The sequence below is a fragment of the Dipteris shenzhenensis genome, chromosome 11 (genome assembly GCF_047967505.1).
Source record: "Dipteris shenzhenensis isolate YYH24624 ecotype China chromosome 11, Dip_SZ_1.0, whole genome shotgun sequence".
Classification (NCBI taxonomy): Eukaryota; Viridiplantae; Streptophyta; class Polypodiopsida; order Gleicheniales; family Dipteridaceae; genus Dipteris; species Dipteris shenzhenensis.
Window position 1 is genome coordinate 1,389,321 of NC_141606.1, and position 20,153 is coordinate 1,409,473.

Consider the following 20,153-nt stretch of genomic DNA (forward strand, 5'->3'; position numbering starts at 1 on the left):
AATGCAAAACAAATCCAATGCATCCTGAATGAATTCAATGTCTGTGGAGTGGCATCCAAAAAACAGCCGTATCATCTACCAACTCACTGTCTAAGAGCTCATCCTCATGCTGCCTCAGAGGAAGGCTCAGCCCTACAATCCCAGCTTGAGCTTTAATGTAATAGCTCATAGCCTCAGCCACAAAAAGGAATAAAAAGGGGGCTAAGGGACATCCCTGATGGACTGATCTAGTAATCTGAAACCTGTCCCCCCTGACTCCACCAATAAGAACCTGGCTGTGGGCTGATCTGTAGAGGGTTGACACCCCTCTGATCCATGTGCTGAGAAGCCAAAACGAGTAAGTGTGCCCTCCAGAAAGCCCCAATCTACCCTGTCATAAGCTTTCTCAAAGTCCAAGAGTAGAATGGCCAGCCTGTGGCCACTATGCATGGCCCAATCCGAAGCCAAAGATGTTATCAAAGATGCTCCTGCCATGCACAAAACCTGTGTATCATGAATTAGATCTGGTAGAAAGGGCTGCAGACGAAGGCTGATAGCTTTCGCTAGGATTTTATCCAAGGTACCCAGCAAGGTAATTGGTCTCCACTGAGACACTAAATTCATGCAACCCTTTCGGAATCAAATGAATGAGGCCCTCCGTAAGTGAGTCTGGCATCTCACCTGAGTCCCATACACCCTGCAGGGCTGAGATAATGTGATCCCCAATCTGATCTCAAAAAGTAATAAAAAGTAAGGGGGTTAAGTCCATCTGAACCAAGACAATTGCCCTTGTGAAGGGCAGAGAAAGCAATCCTGAACTATGTTGGTGAAGGGTGCATTAAGTAAAACAATCATATCCCCTGTCACCAACCCCGGTAAGTGCCGCCAAATAACCACTCTAGCATCATCCATGGCCTGAGTGTCAGGATCTGCTGAAAGAAGGGAGGCATAGAAATCGGTGGCAATCTGCAAGACAGCATCTAAATGTGTCTGAAGAACTCCGCATGAGTCAACAAGCTATGAGACGCTCTCTCTACTATGTCTGGGGCCAAGAGTAGAGAAGAACTGCTTGTTGACCCTACCTCCCGTCTGAGTCCAAAATGACTCTCTAACATGAAAGGCATACTCTGCTCTCTAATCTAAGAGTGACTGTTGTTGAGCCCTTGCTGCAGTAAGGCGCTCCTGAATCCAAGCATCTGTAGGCCTCTTCTGCTCCTCCCTTTGGAGGGCAGCCAACTGCTGGCGGATACCTATCTCACACCTGAGGATCTCACTCCTCCTGATACAAGCAACTGAAAGATAAAAGTCACTAATATCACAGAGGGCTGTAGCTAAGTCTGAAGGAGAAAGCTGCCCATCCTGCAAATAAGATACCCAAGTCCTCAACATTGTCTTTGTAAGGCCCTCCTCTGCATAAAAAGAATCTGGAATCCTAACACTAGCAGAGCAGTGTCTCACATGGGGATCTGAGACCATCAAAACCACTGGAAAATGATCCGAAGTGGACACCCCAGCTGCAATGCAAACAGTACCACCTCTGTCAAGAGCCCAATCATCCACATAAAATCTATCAATCCGTGCATGTATAGACATCTGCAATCTCCTGTTCGACCAAAAAAACATGAGAGAATGTGGCTGAGTGTGAAAAGCATCATCGTGCCAAGCATCCCTGCCACTGTACTGAAAAAGGAAGGCATCTTAGCTGCTCTCTCTAGGGAGTGAATGCCACCTTCTCTACCACCCCTTTTGTCTGAGGGCATTTCAACCATGTTCAAATCGCCCCCTATAATCCAAGCATCTGCAATATGTGACCAAGAGAGCAGTTCCTTCCACAAAAGAACACGATCCCCTCTAGAATTGGGTACATACAGGTTTAAAAGACCAACCTTATGCCCACCAATCAAAACTAAAATCCACTGAGCTCGGGAAGGGACTATGATCCCGTGTCCAATCACCAAGGGGAGTATAGAAGAAGAAACAGAAATGCAAGTACCTCCCCTAGTGCCCAAGGCGGGGGTGACCAAAAAGTATGGCCTGAAAAAAGCTTTGCCCAACTTGGCACAATCCCTGATATCCAATTTGTGTTCCTGAATCATCAGAATGTCCAAGGGACTCCCAATAACACCTAGATGAAGTTGGTTACGGATCAGCAACTTGCGGCGGCGGTGAGGTATACCCTCGAGGCCCTGAACGTTCCAACTGACAATCCTCATGTGCGAGAGGAGAAGGCTGGATGGAATATCCTACCCGACCTGGTTGCGAAGAAAGCCCTCTCCTGCGAAAAGTTCCTCTTATCAAGAGGAGGGAAGTCAACTGAGGAAAGCACACCCACACTTGCTGAGGGTGAAACTCTGTCCACGGATGTTTGAAAGATGTGCTCCCCGAGCGTAGAGGGTACAAACTCCTCCTCTGCCTCAAACTCAGCCAAGTTTGCCAGAACTAAAAATGAATTCCTGCGAAGTACCTCTGGCGCAAGAGTGCGAAGGAGCCCTGCAGAAGGAGAAGTGGAACCAATAACCCCCTTACCTCTGTCAGGTGTAGCCAGACGTGTAAGAGAAGAAGGGGGTTGTCGCTGCATGAATCTTCATGACCTCAACCACGACTTTGGCATTATTCTCAAGTAAGGCACGGGTCTCTAGAGAAAGGTTCTCCCTAGGTGAGCGCTCCTGTACATGAACAGGGGCAAGAGAAGTCTCATCTGCACATGGAACGAGGACACATCCGTGGTAGCCTGAGGTACTGGCTCCCCAACTCTGACAGGCACCCAATGGTGGACGACCGAAGCAGGACGTGCTGGACTGTCCTGTCCGCGCTATAGAAGTACCAGAGCGAGAGGCTGATGGTCTTGGCCGTGAAGCCGAAGGTCTAGCAATGCGTGAGGCGGTAGGAATTGGTCGTGATGAAGGTCCAAGTCAAGTGAAGCTATGAGGTGCACCCATGGATCTTTTTGGTCTTTACTTTTTCCTAAGGAAATCTCTAGCAAAGTGCCAAAGGGTCCTGCAAATCCTACACTAATCCTGTCTCCTTGCAATCTCGACTCTCTGCCTGAAGAAGGAGCCATTTGGACGCTGAAGTGTAATGTGGTCATCCGAGATGTTAGGGTCAGAGACAATGATCCTAACACGTGGTACTGGTGATCGTCAGAGGCCAATCATAGAAGGCCCGTCAATGGGAGGTCGAAAAAACCTTGCGATGGATGATTGGCCTCTGCCGTCACGCTACCTCGTCGAGCTCGGTCGTCAGGGGCAGCGGGAGGCCCTATGTTGAAGAACGAGAGCGACGGTGACCCCGGTAGGACGTGCTGAGAGCATAGAAGGGATGTCATGGACCCGGATGTGTGAGTTTGTCCGCTGGCGTAGCTGTCGTGGCTCTGGCTCTCGCTCACGTCCGCGTCGTCGGCTAGACTGAGGAGAGGTATCCTGTGACTGGAAGAAATCAGTGATGGGTCGCTGAGTGTCCTCACGCTGTGTGGGCTGCGCATGCTGTCGTGCCCGGAGGGATGCATCTCGGTGGCGGGTCATCTCATGTAAGAAAGCGGCTAGGCACCGCTGGTCCGGGAGCTGCAACATGCGTGTGAGGGGGCCAAATCCGTCGCGGAATAGGCAGTGGTACCAGCCTCGGATGGCATAATAGATAGGGCATCTGAAAGCAAAGTGCTCCTCCGACTCGATCTCTTGCAGGTCGCAAAGTGGGCAGATGCGGTCCTCTCGTGGGATACCCTCTGCGCATCCACTCTCGATCCGTAATCAGTGTGACGAAACCCTAAACTGGCCGGGTGAAATTCAGAGCGCATGCGGTAGATGAATCTGTGTATAGTCCGAGGGCGTGATGAAACCCTCCTGTGAGATCTGGAGGCAGTGTCGGCGATAGCAATCGAGCTTCACAGGAAGCTCGGGATGAAGAAACCAAGTCCTCCAGGTGTGAAGCTGGAGCATGTCCTCTCGGTTGACCTCCTGATCAGTGGGGGAGAAAGGGGATGGTGGAGCGTCGAGGCTATACTGAAAAGGAGGCAACCGGTCCATGTCGAGGCCCAGTCGGGTGAATCAACTGGAAAGGCGTCTATACCAACATCGCTGGTCCCCATCAGCGGATAAGGACATAGAGGAGAATAGGGCTAGCCAGGGTAGGCGGAAGCGACTGTCGAAAGAGGAGCTGAAGTCCCTGACCCTGTGTAGATAAGTGATAGCCTGGAAGGCTGCATCAAGCTGTACTGGTGAGGCGCCGAATTCTGCTAAGATGATCTCATGAGGTACCGATGGTTTGCTGCGGATCATCCGAGCAAACATCAGCATCTGTAGGCGCTCGACGCGTGCCCACTCTATGTTTGAAAGGTTGACCCCCCACCATGGGCTGCCGTACATACCTGCTGGGCGGACCAAGGAATCAAAAAGAAGAGACTTGGTCCGCGGGTCCTGAAAGTGAGAGTGGTAGCACTGTCGCTCCAATCTGGCAAGAGTGGCATAGCCTCGGCTGATCCTGGCCTGCATGGACGGGCGCATTGTGAAGATCGGGCCCAAGAATACTACGCCCAGGTATGTATAAGAGTCGACTATCTCAACAGGGTCGCCGGCGAAGAGGAATTGCTGTCGGTGCATAGCGGGTCGGGAGGTGTTGAAGATCATGACCTTGGTTTTCCCAAGGTTGACCCTCAAGTCGTGGGTATCACAGAAGATCTGAAGTCCATCCAGGTGTCACTGAAGACCTGAAGCAGAGGAGAATAGTAGTACTACATCGTCTGCATATAAGAGAATCTGGATGACAGCCTCCGCAAGAGAGCAGCTTGCACCTCTGAGTGTCCTGATGGTGGTCTCGAGCTCGTTGATGTAGAGGCCAAATAGAGTCGATGACAAGGGACATCCTTGTTTGACCCCTATAGTGCTCGTGATCTCTATAATCCAGCTGGTACCAATCCTGACCCGGCCTGTCACCCTCTCATAGAGAGATACTATTGCCCATATAACCTCCGAGTCGTAACCTAACTCCTGCAGGCGTCTGACAAGGAGGGCCCAAGGAACAGTGTCGAATGCCTTGCGAAAATCCACAAAGCAACAGTATACCCTCTGTCTCCTGTGTCTGGCCTCCTCAATGATCCCTCGAAGTGTAAAAATGTGATCGTAAGTCGAGTGATCCGTCCTGAAACCGGCCTGTCCAGATGCCCTAAGGCCTCGTATCTCTGCGCGCGTGCTGACCTCACCATCTAACACTGATGCATAGATCTTGGACATAACATGTCCAATCATGATGGTCCTGTAATTCCCTGGATCCATGGGATCTCCTGCTTTGTGGATGGGTGTGATAGTGTTCAGGGTCCAGGCTCTGGGGAATCCGTGGCAAACAGCTTCATTAAACAACGTTGCCAGGATGGGGGCTAGAGTTTTGATACCATAGGCGACAAACTCTGTGCATAGGCCCTCTGTGCATAGGCCCTCATGATCCTTGGCTCGGACGTTGTGAAGCTTGTGCGCTGCGTGGGTGACTCCCTCGGTTGTGAAAAGGGTGCAAGATGTGGGGCGGGGGGTGGCGGAGAGGTCAGGAGGGGGCTGATCAGGGATATCATAGAGTATGGGTGTGTAGGAGTGCCAGAGGGAAGTGTTTGTGAGGGGGGTAGGGGACCGGCGTTCTAGAAATTTCCTCCAGAAATCCTTGGAGTTGCTACTAAACAAGATGTTTAGTAGCGTATCCTCATTCTGGCGCAGGAAGGCTAGCTTCTTGCGACGGACTAGGCGGCGATATTCCCGGGTGAGGTGTGGGTCAGCCCTAGCATTTCGCTGGGTCGTGAGTCGGAGTGTGCGACGTAAGGCTTTACATTCGTCATCATACCAGCTATTGCAAGGGGTGGAGCCAACGGATGGGGGGCGGGTAGACCGAGTAGTGTAAGGAAAGATGTGGCGGGCTGCATTGTGGAGAGAGTGGGTGATGAGGGCGGCTCGGTGATCTAGAGAGGGTATGGTGTCTATGTGTCTGAGGAGAGAGGCTAGGTGGGCTGAGTAGTCAGGTGAGAGGTTACGATCAAAGTGTATATCATGATAAGTGGTGTAGTGCGGAGTGTGGCTAGAAGGGGCTCGAGGCGTAAGGAGATGAAAGAAAAGGTAAGTGTGGTCGGCTCCTGGGGGTAAGGGTGCGGTACGGAAGTAAGTGATCTGTGAGGCTAAAGCAGGAGATCCCAAAATGTAGTCGACGACACTGGCTCCTCCGCCATGTGGGAAACATGTGAAACCAGAGGAGGCGGGCCACCGATCTAGTCCATTGTAGATGACCAGATCATGTATACGTCCAAGATCCAAAAGAGCCTGCCCATATGCAGTAACGGGGGCTAGACTGTCGACCGAGGAGCGGGGGAAGCCCGAGTCCTCTATGTCCATCTCAGGTAATAGGACCGGATCTGAGTGGAAATCCAGGAGGGATGTCTGATGTGTGCCTGTCCGTGCGTTGAAATCCCCAACTAGGAGGACCTCTCCGCGTCTGGAAAACTCCACAATGTCTGGGTGGAGATCTAAATAGGGGGATACCCCCGTATCCTCGCGTAGCACCCATGCGAAGTGTGACGTCTCAGGGAGGAAGTAGCATACTGCAATAAAAAGGTCGCGTGTGGAAGGGCATCGTAAGCGAAGCCATAGGTAACGGGCGTGAACATCCCGTCTGACCACGGATATCAGACTAATGAGTGCTGAACGGAAGAGTACTGCAACTCCGCTTGAGCCTCGGACCCCCCCAGTATTTCTGGTCTCCTCACGGAATACTGACTCCCAAGTATAGCCACTGACCGAGGGGAGAGGGCGCTCGGGGCTCTGGTGTGTCTCTGTATAGAAAACTATGTCACGTCCAGTGTATGACTCTGAGAAATTCCCAGGGTCAGACCATAGGGTACCATTACAGTTCCATATGGTGCATGCCAAGGGTACTGTGTGCTGAGTCTGAATCTCATAGACCATGTCTCCCTAGTTGGGGGGGGAGCCTGCTATCGTGTCTTGAGTACCTGGTGGGGCTCGGCGGCAAGGGCCAACTAGCAGGCGGCCATCTCGGACGACAGCCCACTTCCCCTCCTGACAAGCTGCATCTCGCTGCTGAAGTAGGATGCGCCGCTCCTCTACCTGCATAGGTGTGAGATCCTCATCCATGAAAATGGTAGGGTGGTCCCGCAGTGTAGCGCGCTGTCTGAGTGCCGCAAGTCGAGCCTGATTGTCCCTGAATCGGATGATAAGTGGCTGTGGATGTGTGGGATCCCGTCCCGTGTGCCATGCATACTCGATCCCATGCTCGGCGAGGCCGAGGTAGAGGTCACGAAAGCAGTCACGTCCACGAGAGGGGTAAGTGAATCTGCTCGGGGGATACCTCGAACTCGGATGTTGAGAGCCTTACTGGCCCTCTGTTCCTGCTCGGCGATGGTGGCTGAAACTGCTGCTTTGGGTGCCCGTCTCGCAACATCTACCCATCTGGTAGTCTCCTCAATAGCGGTCTGGATGGTGGCGATCCGCTCCTCCACCTCTGGTGTGGTGCGCGGGACCGCTGTGATTGTAGCGGTGAGGGAGACCACCTCTTGACGGAGGTGAGTGATCTCCTGGCTCATGCTCTGGATAAGTTGGTCCTGTGCTACGGTACGATCCTGTAGCCGATGCAGCTCCATAAAGATGTAATCAAGCGTCTCAGGTGGGATCCGGGTAAATGCGAATTGGGACATGGCGTATGGCTGGGGGGGCATGGGGGATATGCTGGCTGTATAGGACAGGGGAGTCAAGAAAGGCTGCTGAGTGATAGGTAGAGGGGACATAAGAGTGGTGGAGAAAAAAGGGAGCTGTGTGGGGAGTGAGGAACTGTGACCCTCTCCTATGGGGGACAGGCTGAGGGCGGTGGTAACGGGTGTAGTGGGTACACTGGTAGAGGAAGCAGTGATCGGAGTCGAGCTTATAGCTGCGGTAGAAAGAACTGCATTGGTGCCCATGGCACCTGATGTTTTCAAGACTGGCTGGCTATCAATTGCTAGTCCACTCCTGGAAATACGCTTTGCGAGGTCTCCCACAATTGGCTTCGGAGACTGTTTGGGTTTGTGGGCCATGGTGGGGGCCTGTTTAGGTGCACGATAGGTTCTTGCAGAGGCAGGGCGCGTTTTTCATTGCTGTAGGGTGCGCAGGCCTACGCAGGGCCAGTGGCAAGCCAAAGCTTGCAGCTCGCTGTGGCCTACAGATCAGATTAGAGTGGAAGAGGTCGAGCAGATGGTGGCGCAGGTGGCGAGGTAGGTCGGTCACGGGCTGATGGCGGGTAGGGCGATGGCAGGCTGATAGCGAGCAGGGTGAGTGGCGGGTTGATGGAGCAGGGCGAGGGCGGACTGGTGGAGCAGGTCGATGGCGGGGTTGATGGCGAGCAGGCTGACGGCGGGTTGATGGCGCAGGTGGCGTCGAGGTCGATGGCGGGCGAGAGAGGTCGAGGGCGAGGTGGCGTCGAGGGCGATGGCGGGCGAGAGAGGTATGGCGCAGGTGGCGTCGAGGGCGATGGCGGGCTGATGGCGAGGGGCTGTCGAGGGCGATGGTGAGGGGGCTGTCGAGGGCGAGGGGGGCTGTCGAGAGAGGAGTAGGGAGGAGAGGGTAGGGCGGAGAGGCTAGGGAAGGGGGAAGAGAGGGTAGGCGGAGAGGGAGAGAGAGCTAGGGAGGAGAGGCTAGGGTGGAGAGGCTAGGGGAATGAGGGCAGAGAAGAGAGGGCAGGCGGGGAGGGGGGCGTACGGCCGTATGACAAGGAGGGAAGCAAGGGAGCAAGGTAGAGAGGAGAGGCCAGCAGCGAGGTAGAGAGGAGAGGGCGGTGAGGCTGAGAGGAGCTATGGGAGGGAGAGGAGAGCATAGAGGGGAGAGGGAGGGAGCGCCGTACAGTCGTACGGCTAAGGAGAGGGGGAGCAGCAGCTCGTTGAACCCTCAACCCATAAATTTTGCATCTCCAGCACTGACAATTTCCTGAGGGAAACCATAATGCTTGAAGACAGATGCTGAATACTGGGTCTTAGTGGGTATGAAATGGGCTTGTTTTGTCATCCTATCCACGACAAAGATGCTGTCCCATCCCCTCTCTATAGAAGGCAATCCTGTGATGAAATCCATTGCGATGTACGTCCATTTGCCCTCTAGATTGGGTAATGGCTGCAAAAGATCTGCGGGTTTATTCTGTTGGCGGGGCAAGCATTCAGCCACGTATTTAACCACATCCCTCCACATGCCTTCCTAGGTAAAGCTCCGCTTGATTCTTTCGTGTGTTTTAGTGACACCTGTATGTCCAACCATGGGAAAGGAGTGCATTTCTTGCAAAACCAGCTGTCTATATTTTGAGTCTGGCACTAAATAATTTCTCTCCTGGCACCACAACAGCCCATTATGCAATTTAAGTTCCAGATGACCCGAACTAGAAGGCTTGGGCAAATCTGAAAATATGGGAGCTGCCTTAGAATTCTGCATATACTCTTCTTAAATGCCATGAATCCACTCCTAATATATGGTAGAGATAGCAGACAAATTGCAAGCCCACATCTTGGACAAGGCATCTGCAACCACATTTTCCTTCCCTTTTCTATACTCAATGTCAAAATCACAGGATTGGACTGCAGCCAACCACCTCTTCTTCTTATAGGACAAATTTGGCGAGGTTAGAAAGAATCTGAGTGTCCTATTATCTGTTTTCACCTTAATTTAACTCCCATACAGATCGTGGTGCCATTTCTTGAAAGCATGCAAGATAGCCAACATCTCCTGATAATAAACATGGTAATTGAGTTCTTTGGCATCAAACTTCCTGCTTTCAAAGGCTATTACCCCGTGTTCCTACCTCAGAACAGCCCCCAATCCTTTGCCACTGGCATCTTCCTCCACAATGAAAGGACGCAAAAAATCAGGGCATACCAAGACAGGTGCATGAGTGAGAAAGAAAGAAAGAAAGTTTATTAAAGTCTTTGGAAGACCGATGGGTCTATTGAGACTGTGAAAATCCTGATACAACAAGCTATGGTAGTGGAGCTACTAAACGAGCATCCATACCAATGCAAAATGCAAAAATGCAGAATGGCAGTACTAAGTCCTAAGTACAACATAGTCATGTCCATGGTCAACTATATATCAATCTCAACATGATCATCATCAGCGGCAGCAAGATATCAGGATGGATGAGACAGTGGAGGCATGAAGTCTTCAAAGCTGTGTTGTGCTTCCTTTGACCACTGAAAAGCATCCTTCTTCAAGAGGTCAGTAAGAGAAGCTGCCCTCTTGGCAAATTTGCGAATAAAGCGCCTGTAGAAGGAAGAAAGACCTAAAAATCCTCTCAACTAGGTGGGATTTTGTGGCTGTGGTCAATCTTTGATGCATTTCACCTTTGCGGGATCCACCAGAATGCCACGTCTACTCACAATATGCCCCAAGTACTCACAGAGTGGTGTGTTGAGGTTTTTTAGGATAAGAGAGACGTGCCAAGTCTCTGTTGAGGAATTCCTGGCTTGTCCTCCCTTCTACAGGCGACTTTTGGTCATGACGTCGAAATTTTGCAAACGAATACTCTACATTACTCAATTTCGCCGCTTTGAGTAATTTCAGGTTCTTTGGATCTGGGTCTACTGTTTTTTGGCCGAATTCGATCATTTACGTCCCCAAATTGCCGTTTTAAAATTCCTGTGAAGAAATCTGGCATATTGAAGCTGTGGAAGTTGCATCTGCTCAAGTCTGTTGAAGACTATCATGGTTGATGCATGATTTTGCAGTGATATTTGAATATTTGCAATGGATTGGATACCTTTGATCTTGCTGTGATACAGTGGTTGGTTTGAGGATCTTGATGCCTAGCAAGCGGTTGTACTTTTTATGCCTGATTCCGGCTACATATTGATTGTTGTTTGCTCATGCTATGAGCTGCTAGTGATTGACTGTTGGAATATTGTGAGGCATTATTAAACACCTTGATTGCCATTATTGGTTGGTGTGTTGCTTTGCCTTGCCACTGAAAGGAGCAAAGTGCCATTTTGATTCCAGTTGATCAGTTTTGCAGTGGTAACTCGAAGTTCTTGGACTGCAGTCAAAAGTGTGCAGGTGGCTGTTTTCAGCAGCAGATATCAGAAAATCCTTAAGGAATTTGGATCTGCACTGAACTGGAAGTTTGTAGGGCCATGCACTGGCTACATTTTTGCTTTTGACAGTATTTGCATCCAAGCTAAGGTGTGAAAGATATTGACAGTCCAAAACAGTAAAAAGTTGCAGGAATCTGTTTTTTTGTAATTATGGCAAATGCAAGTGGGTCTGATAATATCATCCAGATTGTTGGTGAGAAATTAGATTACCATAACTATCCCATTTGAAAATTTAGAATGGAGAACTTTCTGATTGGAAAAGGCTATTGGGATTTGGTTACAGTTGATGAGAAAGAGCCTAATTTTCCAGAAAGAAATGCTACTGCAGAACAAGTTAAGAATCATAAAGCTTGGTTGGAAAGAGCATGGAGGGTGCTTCACTGGTTTTCAATATCTATTTCAGATGCCATAGTTATGCAAATTCTAAACTGCAAGTCTCCCAAGAATGCATGGGATATCTTGACAAGATATTATGGCACAACTACAAGTGCCAGGAAAATTCAGCTGAAGCAAAAGTTCAACAATATGTCAAGGCGGGGTAGAACAATACAGGAGTACGTGACCGAAATCAAAACCATAGCTGATCAATTAGCTTCTATTGATGCTTCTGTGGATGATGATGACATGGTTGTAGTCACTTTGAATGGACTTGGTCCTGAATATAAGTCTTTTGACACTTCCATTTCGATGAGGCCAGATATGCCGGATATCAATGAACTGGTTGCTCTTTTGATACATGAAGAAGTGAAGCTTGGGCTGAATACTGGTGCTAGTAGCTCCAGAAATAGAGATGCTGTTTTTTACTCTAATCAGAGACGTAGAGGTGGTAGAGGCAAGAGTGCCTCTCATGGTAGAGGTGACGTCAGATATACATCACAGGGTCAAGCCCATAATTGGAGCAATTGAAATCAGCCTCATAGAGGAGGAGGATCTCTTCGAGGCAGGGGGAGATCTGGATCACGAGGTAGAGGGGCTTGGCAGCCACCTCACCATGTGGATCAGCCCAATAAGGATAAGGTATGCCATTACTGTGGGAAGATTGGTCATATTGCCAGGGATTGCTTCAAGAAGCAAGCAAATCAGAGAGAAAGGGCAAATCAGCAAGGTCATTTCACTTCTTCAAGTCATACACATGACACACCCGCATACCAGTTGTTTGCTATGACGTATGTACAAGATCATAAGCCTACTGATGGTGGCTTTGAGGATGTGTGGTACATAGATTCAGGAGCATCTAACCATATGACACCACATGGTGAGTGGTTTGAACAGATGACTCCTGGACTGCATGGATCTGTTTACACCGGTGATTATACGCAGCATGACTTTACTCATACGGGTGTTGTACCTTTGGCTATGCATGATGGCCACACTAAGAAATTGATTGATGTGTTGCATGTGCCTTCTATCACGAAGAATTTGTTGTCTATTGGGCAAATGGCTGAGATGCGGTTTAATAAGCATGACTGTTTCATTGAAGAATTTGATAATGGCTGTAAACTTATTGCAAAAGGGAAAAGACAAGGAAGAATGTTCATTTTAGATGCAGGCATACCGGAATTGAAGCTGCCATGTTCACCCATGGTACAAGTGTTGTTCAAGACTTGGAAATTTGGCACAAACGCATTGGTCATATTAATATTCGGAAGCTGAAAAATATGCAGCATAAAGGCATTGTTGTTGGCCTACCAAAGTTTAAGTATAATGCTTTGGAGCATGTATGTCCTGCATGCCAATATGGGAAGCAATCCAGGTTGCCATTTACTAGGCATATGCGGGAAAGTAATAGACCCTTGCAGTTGATTCACACTGATGTTTGGGATCCAGCTCAGACTACCTCGATGGGAGGTTCATCATATTATGTCACATTTATTGATGATTTCAGCCGGTATACATGCTGTATTTTTTGAAACATAAGGATGAGGTCTTGCCTGCCTTCAAGCATTTCAAGCAACATGTTGAAAATGAGTTTGGGTCATATATCACATGCTTGAGATCAGATAATGGAGGTGAATATCTGTCAGATGAATTTGATGACTTCTTGGCCTATCATGGGATTAGACGGGAGCTTACATGCCCATATACACCACAGCAGAATGGACTGGCTGAACGTAAGAATGGGGTGATTGGTTCGTCCGGTAGAGCCATGTTGAATGAAAAGAACTTACCTGATTATTATTGGGTAGAAGCACTTGCAACTGTAGTGTATGTGCTGAATCACACTCCTACTGCTGGCATTCATATGCTCACACCATATGAGAAATTGTATCGACAGAAGCCTGATGTTAGTCATTTAAAAGTGTTTGGCAGCTTGGCATATGTGCATATACTGGATAAGAAGAGGAGAAAATTAGATCTGAAGGCTGAAAAATGTGTGTTTATAGGCTATGCTCAAGACCGGAAAGGCTATAAGTGTTACAATCCCTCTACTAGGAAGACTTTGATCAACTGTGATGTTATTCTTGACAAGATGAGATCTTGGTATGGCAAACCTAATATAGTTATTCCAAATCAAGCCTCTGATGCTTAGTTAAATGATAAAAATCAGCCACATACTACTTCTATGTCAGGACCTACAGCCAGTGGTGATTCCACTGTGAGTCCTTGGTAAGGCAAGTTGCGTTCTTCCACCACTGACACCTCTATGTCAGTGAGGGGGAGAGATAAAGGGAAGAACAAGGTGAATGAGATTGTTTCAGTGCCTGAGATTGAGGTTGATATGCCCCCTGGACCATCTAATTCAGGTTATGATTCTTCTGGTAACGACAGTTTGGATAGTGAATTGGGCATTCCTTCTATTTCCACACCAGGTGTGAAAAGCAGCAGGTATGTGCCTCCTCATGAGAGAGGAGAAGCTGAAAAGTCAATGTCTGGAAAGTCTGTGAGAAGATCTCAAAGGGTAAGATACCCTCTTGACAAGTTGATATACACTGAGTTTGTGGCAAAACACTGTGCATACATGGCAAAAGTTGTGGGACATACAGAGCCATCTAGATTCAATAATGCTGTGCATGATGAGCAATGGCGGATAGCCATGGATGAAGAAATGGATGCCCTTGCCTTGAATCAGACTTGGGATTTGGTTGAGCTTCCTGCAGGAAAGACACCCATTGGATATAAATGGGTATACAAAGTGAAATGCAAGTCTGATGGATCAATAGAAATGTATAAGGCAAGGCTGGTTGCAAAGGGTTATGCACAGAAGTATGGTTTGGATTATGAGGAAACCTTTAGCCCAGTTGCAAAGATGGCTACTGTGAGGACGGTAATTGCTTTAGCTGCTGCAAAAGGATGGAAATTACAACAAATGGATGTTAAGAATGCCTTTCTCAATGGTGATTTGCAGGAAGAGGTATACATGTCACAGCCAGAAGGATATGTCTTTTCGCAACATGTTTGCAGATTGAAGAAAGCCTTGTATGGGCTAAAGCAAGCTCCACGAGCCTGGAATGAGAGGATCAGTCAGTACTTGCAAAGTCTTGGTTTTATGGTTGGCAGGGCTGATCACTCATTGTTTGTGAAGAAGACAATGCCGGTTATGTTGTGATTGTTATATATGTTGATGATTTGATTCTGACTGGCAGTGATGATGATGGGATTGCTGGAATTAAGGGCATGCTGAAAATGGAGTTTGACATGAAGGATTTGGGAGATTTGAAGTTTTTTCTTGGCATAGAGGTGTTGAGAACACCTGATGGCATTTGGCTTATGCAGAGGCAGTATGCCTTGAATATGTTGGAGAGGTTTGGCATGAAGGAATGCAAATCTATGGATACACCTTTGGAGCAAAACTTAAAGATTATGGCTGATTCTGGAGCTGAGATTGAGGACATTACCATGTACAAGCAGATGGTTGGCAGCTTGATATATTTGACTATCACTAGGCCTGATTTGGCATATGCTGTGGGACTCATTAGTCAATTTATGCAGAAGCCACGGAAGCCTCACTTGGATGCAGTGAGGAGGATTATGCGGTATGTCAAGGCTACATATGAATATGGGCTCTTTTATGCATATGGCAAGGAAATAGAGCTGGCTGGATACACAGATGCAGATTGGACAGGATGTGCATATGACAGGAGATCCACGAGTCGCTATGCAGTCAGCAGCCTTGGAAGTGCTATGGTTAGCTGGAGTAGCAAAAAGCAATCCACAGTGGCATTGTCTAGTACAGAAGCTGCGTATAGAGGTGCAGCATTGGCTGCATGTGAGATTGCTTGGCTTCAGAAGTCGTTGCAGGATTTGGGATTGCATGTGGATAAGCCAGTCAAACTTTACTGTGATAACATGAGTAGTGTCCACTTGGCAAGTAATCCCGTATATCATGCTAGAACAAAGGATATTGAGGTACACTACCATTTCATCAGAGAGATGGTGTTGATGTAGGATCGATGAATAGAGAGAGTGAGCAGGTACAAAGAGTCGATAGAGTCTGCCGTCACGTCAACTAGGATAATGAAAAATAGAGAGTACAAGGTACTCGTACCTAGACCTAGGACTAAGTGTCCTAGGTGTCACATAGGACTAAGTATCCTATGTGGCCTAAAAGGCACTAACACTACAAGTGCCTATATTTATAAAATACTTGTACCCTCCAATGGCATTTGTCCTCATTGGGCCACAGACATCACTGTGCACTAGCTGCAATTTCCTTTGTGAGAGTTTTGGACAATTCTTTTGAAAAGGAAACCGATGCATCTTACCCAAAAGACAACCCTCACAAACATGTTTGGAAACTGTGTGAGTTTGAGGTACATCATTTGCCATCTGCTGTGAATGTAGCTTTGCAAGAGCTCTATAATTGAGACGACCCATTCTCTCATGCCAACGATGAGTTTCAACGAGCTGTGAATCTGAAATTGCAAATGCTTCGATAGAAAGTGCAGCTGAGTGGTGATCAAGGTGATAAAGCCCCTTTTGCAAAGTGCCAGTGAGAACTATGGCATTGTCATCACGAAGATCATATACTAGGCATCTGTAGCCATCAAAAATCACTCTGAAACCTGAAGTAGCAATTGCTAAAATTGAGATCAAGTTGACTTCAATTCCAGGCACAAAGAGAAGATTTGTCAAAGTGACAGGATGACTTGAAATAGATGTGAGCTGCACATCTCCAATTCCTTTTACAGCATATGAAGCATTATTAGCACATGTGACAGTCCCCCCTCGAGGTGCATCAGCTAAAGAGTGAAACAACTGTCTGCAAGATGTGACATGCTTTGAAGCACCACTATCAAAGTACCAGGACTGAGCATCATTAGCAGTAAAGAGTGCATCAGCTTTGGAGGGATCAAATGAGCAATGGACAGCCCATGCCCAATCATCTTGAAGAGCATGTGCATGTGAAGCATCTGCTGGCTCATGGGATTCAATAGCATGTGAGGCATTAACTGTCAATCCTGCTTTCTTTTTCTCCGAAGAAATGCGCCTTAGACATCTCCTTACTCAACCGGTGGATCTCTGATAGACACAAAAAATGGGCAGATTTTTATTGACCGTTTTAAACTGATGATTCAATACCAACCAGGCGAAGACAATGTAGTTACCGATGCACTGAGCCGACGACCTAGCTTATATAATATCTCAATCATCGAGGGAGATCCTTTTGAGCCTATGAAGGATACCTATGCCAATGATCGATAATTTTCAGAAATATGGCATAAAAGTAAGCAAGCCAATGGTACCCCTATGGCCTCATATTCCATTCATGATGACTACCTTTTCTATGAAAAGTGCTTGTGCATCACTGCATCATTTCGTTGTTTAGTACTAGAAGAGGTGCATCAACCACCCTACGTGGAGCATAGAGGCATCACTGCAATGTATCAAACTACATAGTTCAAGATTTTTTCTGGCTAAGCTTAAAGTCGATGTTATCGGTTTTTGCATAATGTCTTATTTGCTAGAAAGTCAAGAGCTACAAGGGTAAATATCAAGGTGTGCTTGTGCCTTTACCGATTCCTAACGGTCCATGGGAACAAATCTCTATGGATTTCATTACTGGATTTCCTACAACTAGCTCAGGTTTCCATATGATTTGAACTATCATAGATAGATTTAGCAAAATACGCTTATTTTATTCCGTGCAAAAGACTTTGACAACAGTTCAAGCTGCTCATGTGTTCATCAAGCATATCTTTGTTCACCACGGCCTTCCGAAAGTAATCGTGTCAGACCCAAATAGTAAATTTAGTAGTAACTTTTGGACATCACTGTTTGATAATCTTGGTATGAAGTTAGACTTCTCCATCGCTTTTCATCCGGAGTCCAATGGTCAAACTGAAGTCACACAAAATACTATTTGTGACATGATGCGTGCTAATGTATCGGGTTAGCCAGGCAAATGGAACAAATATTTACACATTTTAAAGTTTGCCTACAACAATACTAAGCACTCTATTACAGGTAAATCACCATTTCGAGTTGTCTATGGCAATATTATTCATAGTCTGTTGACCCGTCTTAAGCATCACGTAGAGACTGCCGACCGATTCACTAAGGACTTCTCTACAATTTTGACTATTGTTCGTAAGAATATAGAGCACGCTCAAGCTGTATATACTAAACGAGCAAACAAGAGGAGAAAAAGAGTTATATTTGAAAAAGGCGAAGATGTTACGAATTGAAAAGTGCCGACTTGGAGCGTCGACTTAAGAGTATTGAGACACATCCTGTTGTAAAGTTCGCTCCTAAATCCTATGGTCCCTTTCAAATTTTAGAGCGTATCAATGACAATGCCTATCGGTTAGAATTACCGCCACATTGAAAAATTCATAATTCTTTTCATGTGCACCTCTTGAAACGTTTTCCTTCAGGGTTGAGATGGCATTTTCAGCCTCCACCTTGTTTCTTTATTAGCTCATTTTGAGTTGTTTTTTTCCTCATGCATGGCATGATGTACTCCTGCAGTTGAGCTTGCTCTCGCGGTTTTCATTCATACTTAATGAAGTAATTTTCTTGAAAAAAAAAATGCTGAAAGATTAAAAAAATAATGGGATAATCCCAGTTCTCGTAACAAGTCTTCACAGAGCCCTCGGATCCCTCGCACTTGTATGGAAGTTCTCTACGACAAGGTGCCCTTGATGATCCCTTGGAAATACTTCACTTGGGGCATGTCAGCCTGGTTAACAAAGGGTGGTCATGCCTTCTCAATTAACATGGTTACAGTAGCCTACAAGATTCACAGTGAGAGGGTCTTTTGGATAGAGATACAGGATGTGACTCCCCTTTCACGACAGTGTTTTTATCTTCACCTAAGGAGAGTGTGTGCGATACGGTATCCAGCATCACTGCTTGGAACATCTCAGTCGCCCTTGCAATTTGGTGATAGGAGGCTAGTAACTCCCCTAGCAGCCACCCTCGTTGCCATTTGGTAGGATATCATCTATACCTTGCATGCCATATGGGAGCCATGAAAAATGTCAAATGGAATCTCGATATCCGCTAAGAGGAACGTGTGTTTCCGCAAGGCTTGTCCTACATGTGTCTTCTACATATTCACAGAGTGAGGCATAGTCCCCCACCCTAGTTGCAGCCCCTATTTAGAGACTCCCTAGGCAGTGAGCTAGGTTCTCTCAAAATAGGCTGATTGACAGCTAGTGTTCTTTCTTTGTTTTCTTACAAGATTAACACCACACAGATGATTCCTTTTCTCAAGCATTAATAGAAGTTATCTTCTCTTAGGGGGGAAAAAAGACTAGAGAAAAAAGACTAGTATTTCTCGTCAATATCATCACAAAGTGCATCCTCGTTTAACAATATGTAAGAAAAAGTGGAAGGAATGAAAAGCACAGAAGTATAAGAAAAAGTGGAAGGAATGAAAAGCACAGAAGTAAAATAAGACTGACCCCGCGCCAATATCCTATTGAAGCACCTTGATAGATGAAGTACTCTTCAATAATGCGATCAAAGATATGTGCCAATGGTAGAAAAGAGAAGTATGAGTCTTCTGGAGTCATCTGCAATTTAGATGAACAACAACAAATGGAAAGAGAAAGCATTAAACTAAGAACTTTCACATTAATTTTAAACCTCCGAACCAAAATAAGAACTGGAGCAAGACTTCTCACAATTACTCTAAGAAATAAAACCAAATTGCAGTAGCCAATAGCTATCTAAAAACAATCTACAACATATCTATATGCCATTAAAACCTCTTCATTAGAAAAATCAAGACACCTTGCACTAGTGAAATAAAGTCAACTCACAAGAGTCAAGCAAAAGAGAACATAGCAACAAGGCCACTCATGGTTTCACATAGACAACCAACAAAAGATATTAAACATTCTTACATACATCCTCTACCATATGAGTTCATAGAAGGACTAGATGGGGATGTCAAAATCGGGCAAAAATATCGATATTGACTATTTGAACAAAGGTCAACCATTGGCATTTTTATCCACACAACAACTGATCAACTTGGGCAATTTCGACAATTGATTGCCAATCAGGGACTCACCTAACCAACTTCAGCTTATATAAGGCATCCCTCATCTTCAACATAGGGAGGGAGTTCAGAAAGCATCCTTATTGCTTGGAGAATAACACTTAGTGTTAAGATACAAAGATGGCAAACCTAAAAGCAAGATGGAGCAGCCAAGAGCAGTGCTTGTGAAGCAACCATCATACAAGTGTTGATAGGAGGGTGTACTTGAGCATGTGGTTCACCCATTGTACTTGCATGGCAACTATGACAGAGTTAGTTTTTAAAAAATATGGTGTTTGGTTCTATGATAAGTGCTCTCTTTGCAGAGGCAGCAATGAAGCAATTTGGAGATCTTGCTTGTTAATTAAACCAAGAGCCAAACAAAGGACTATTGATTCTAAGATCAATGGTCATTGATCTTAGAAGTGTTGGGATTTGATGTCACCTCTCCACCTATGAGCTTCCATATGAGGGAATTAGGGAAGGTGACCAACAAAATAGAGGGGGATCTGAGAGAGGCCACGTGGGCAAAGAAGGAATCTGTCACAAGGGCGGAAAGACAAGGAAAGAGAGCTGCCATTTGGGTTGCAAGTACAATCCACAGGCATTATGTCAGCCATAATCACGAAAGGATCATGACATGGTTATGGTGAGGTGGGA

At 46.8% G+C, this 20,153-nt stretch overlaps 2 protein-coding genes across 2 annotated transcripts in view; both read right to left on the reverse strand.

Annotated features, from left to right (window-relative positions):
• LOC147896462 (long chain acyl-CoA synthetase 4-like) overlaps positions 1 to 20,153 on the reverse strand; it is a 130,151-nt gene that overhangs the window by 49,127 nt on the left and 60,871 nt on the right. The window contains exon 10 of the mRNA XM_087382022.1: positions 18,913 to 19,023. Coding sequence (XP_087238148.1) covers positions 18,913 to 19,023 — 111 coding nt within the window. The remainder of the gene's footprint in view (positions 1 to 18,912; positions 19,024 to 20,153) is intronic.
• On the reverse strand, positions 4,023 to 6,911 carry LOC147896463 (uncharacterized). Its single transcript, XM_087381865.1, has 2 exons — positions 6,159 to 6,911; positions 4,023 to 4,562 (listed from the first exon to the last, which is right to left on the reverse strand). Exons 1-2 carry the CDS (start codon positions 6,909 to 6,911, stop codon positions 4,023 to 4,025), a joined length of 1,293 nt encoding a protein of 430 aa, XP_087237991.1.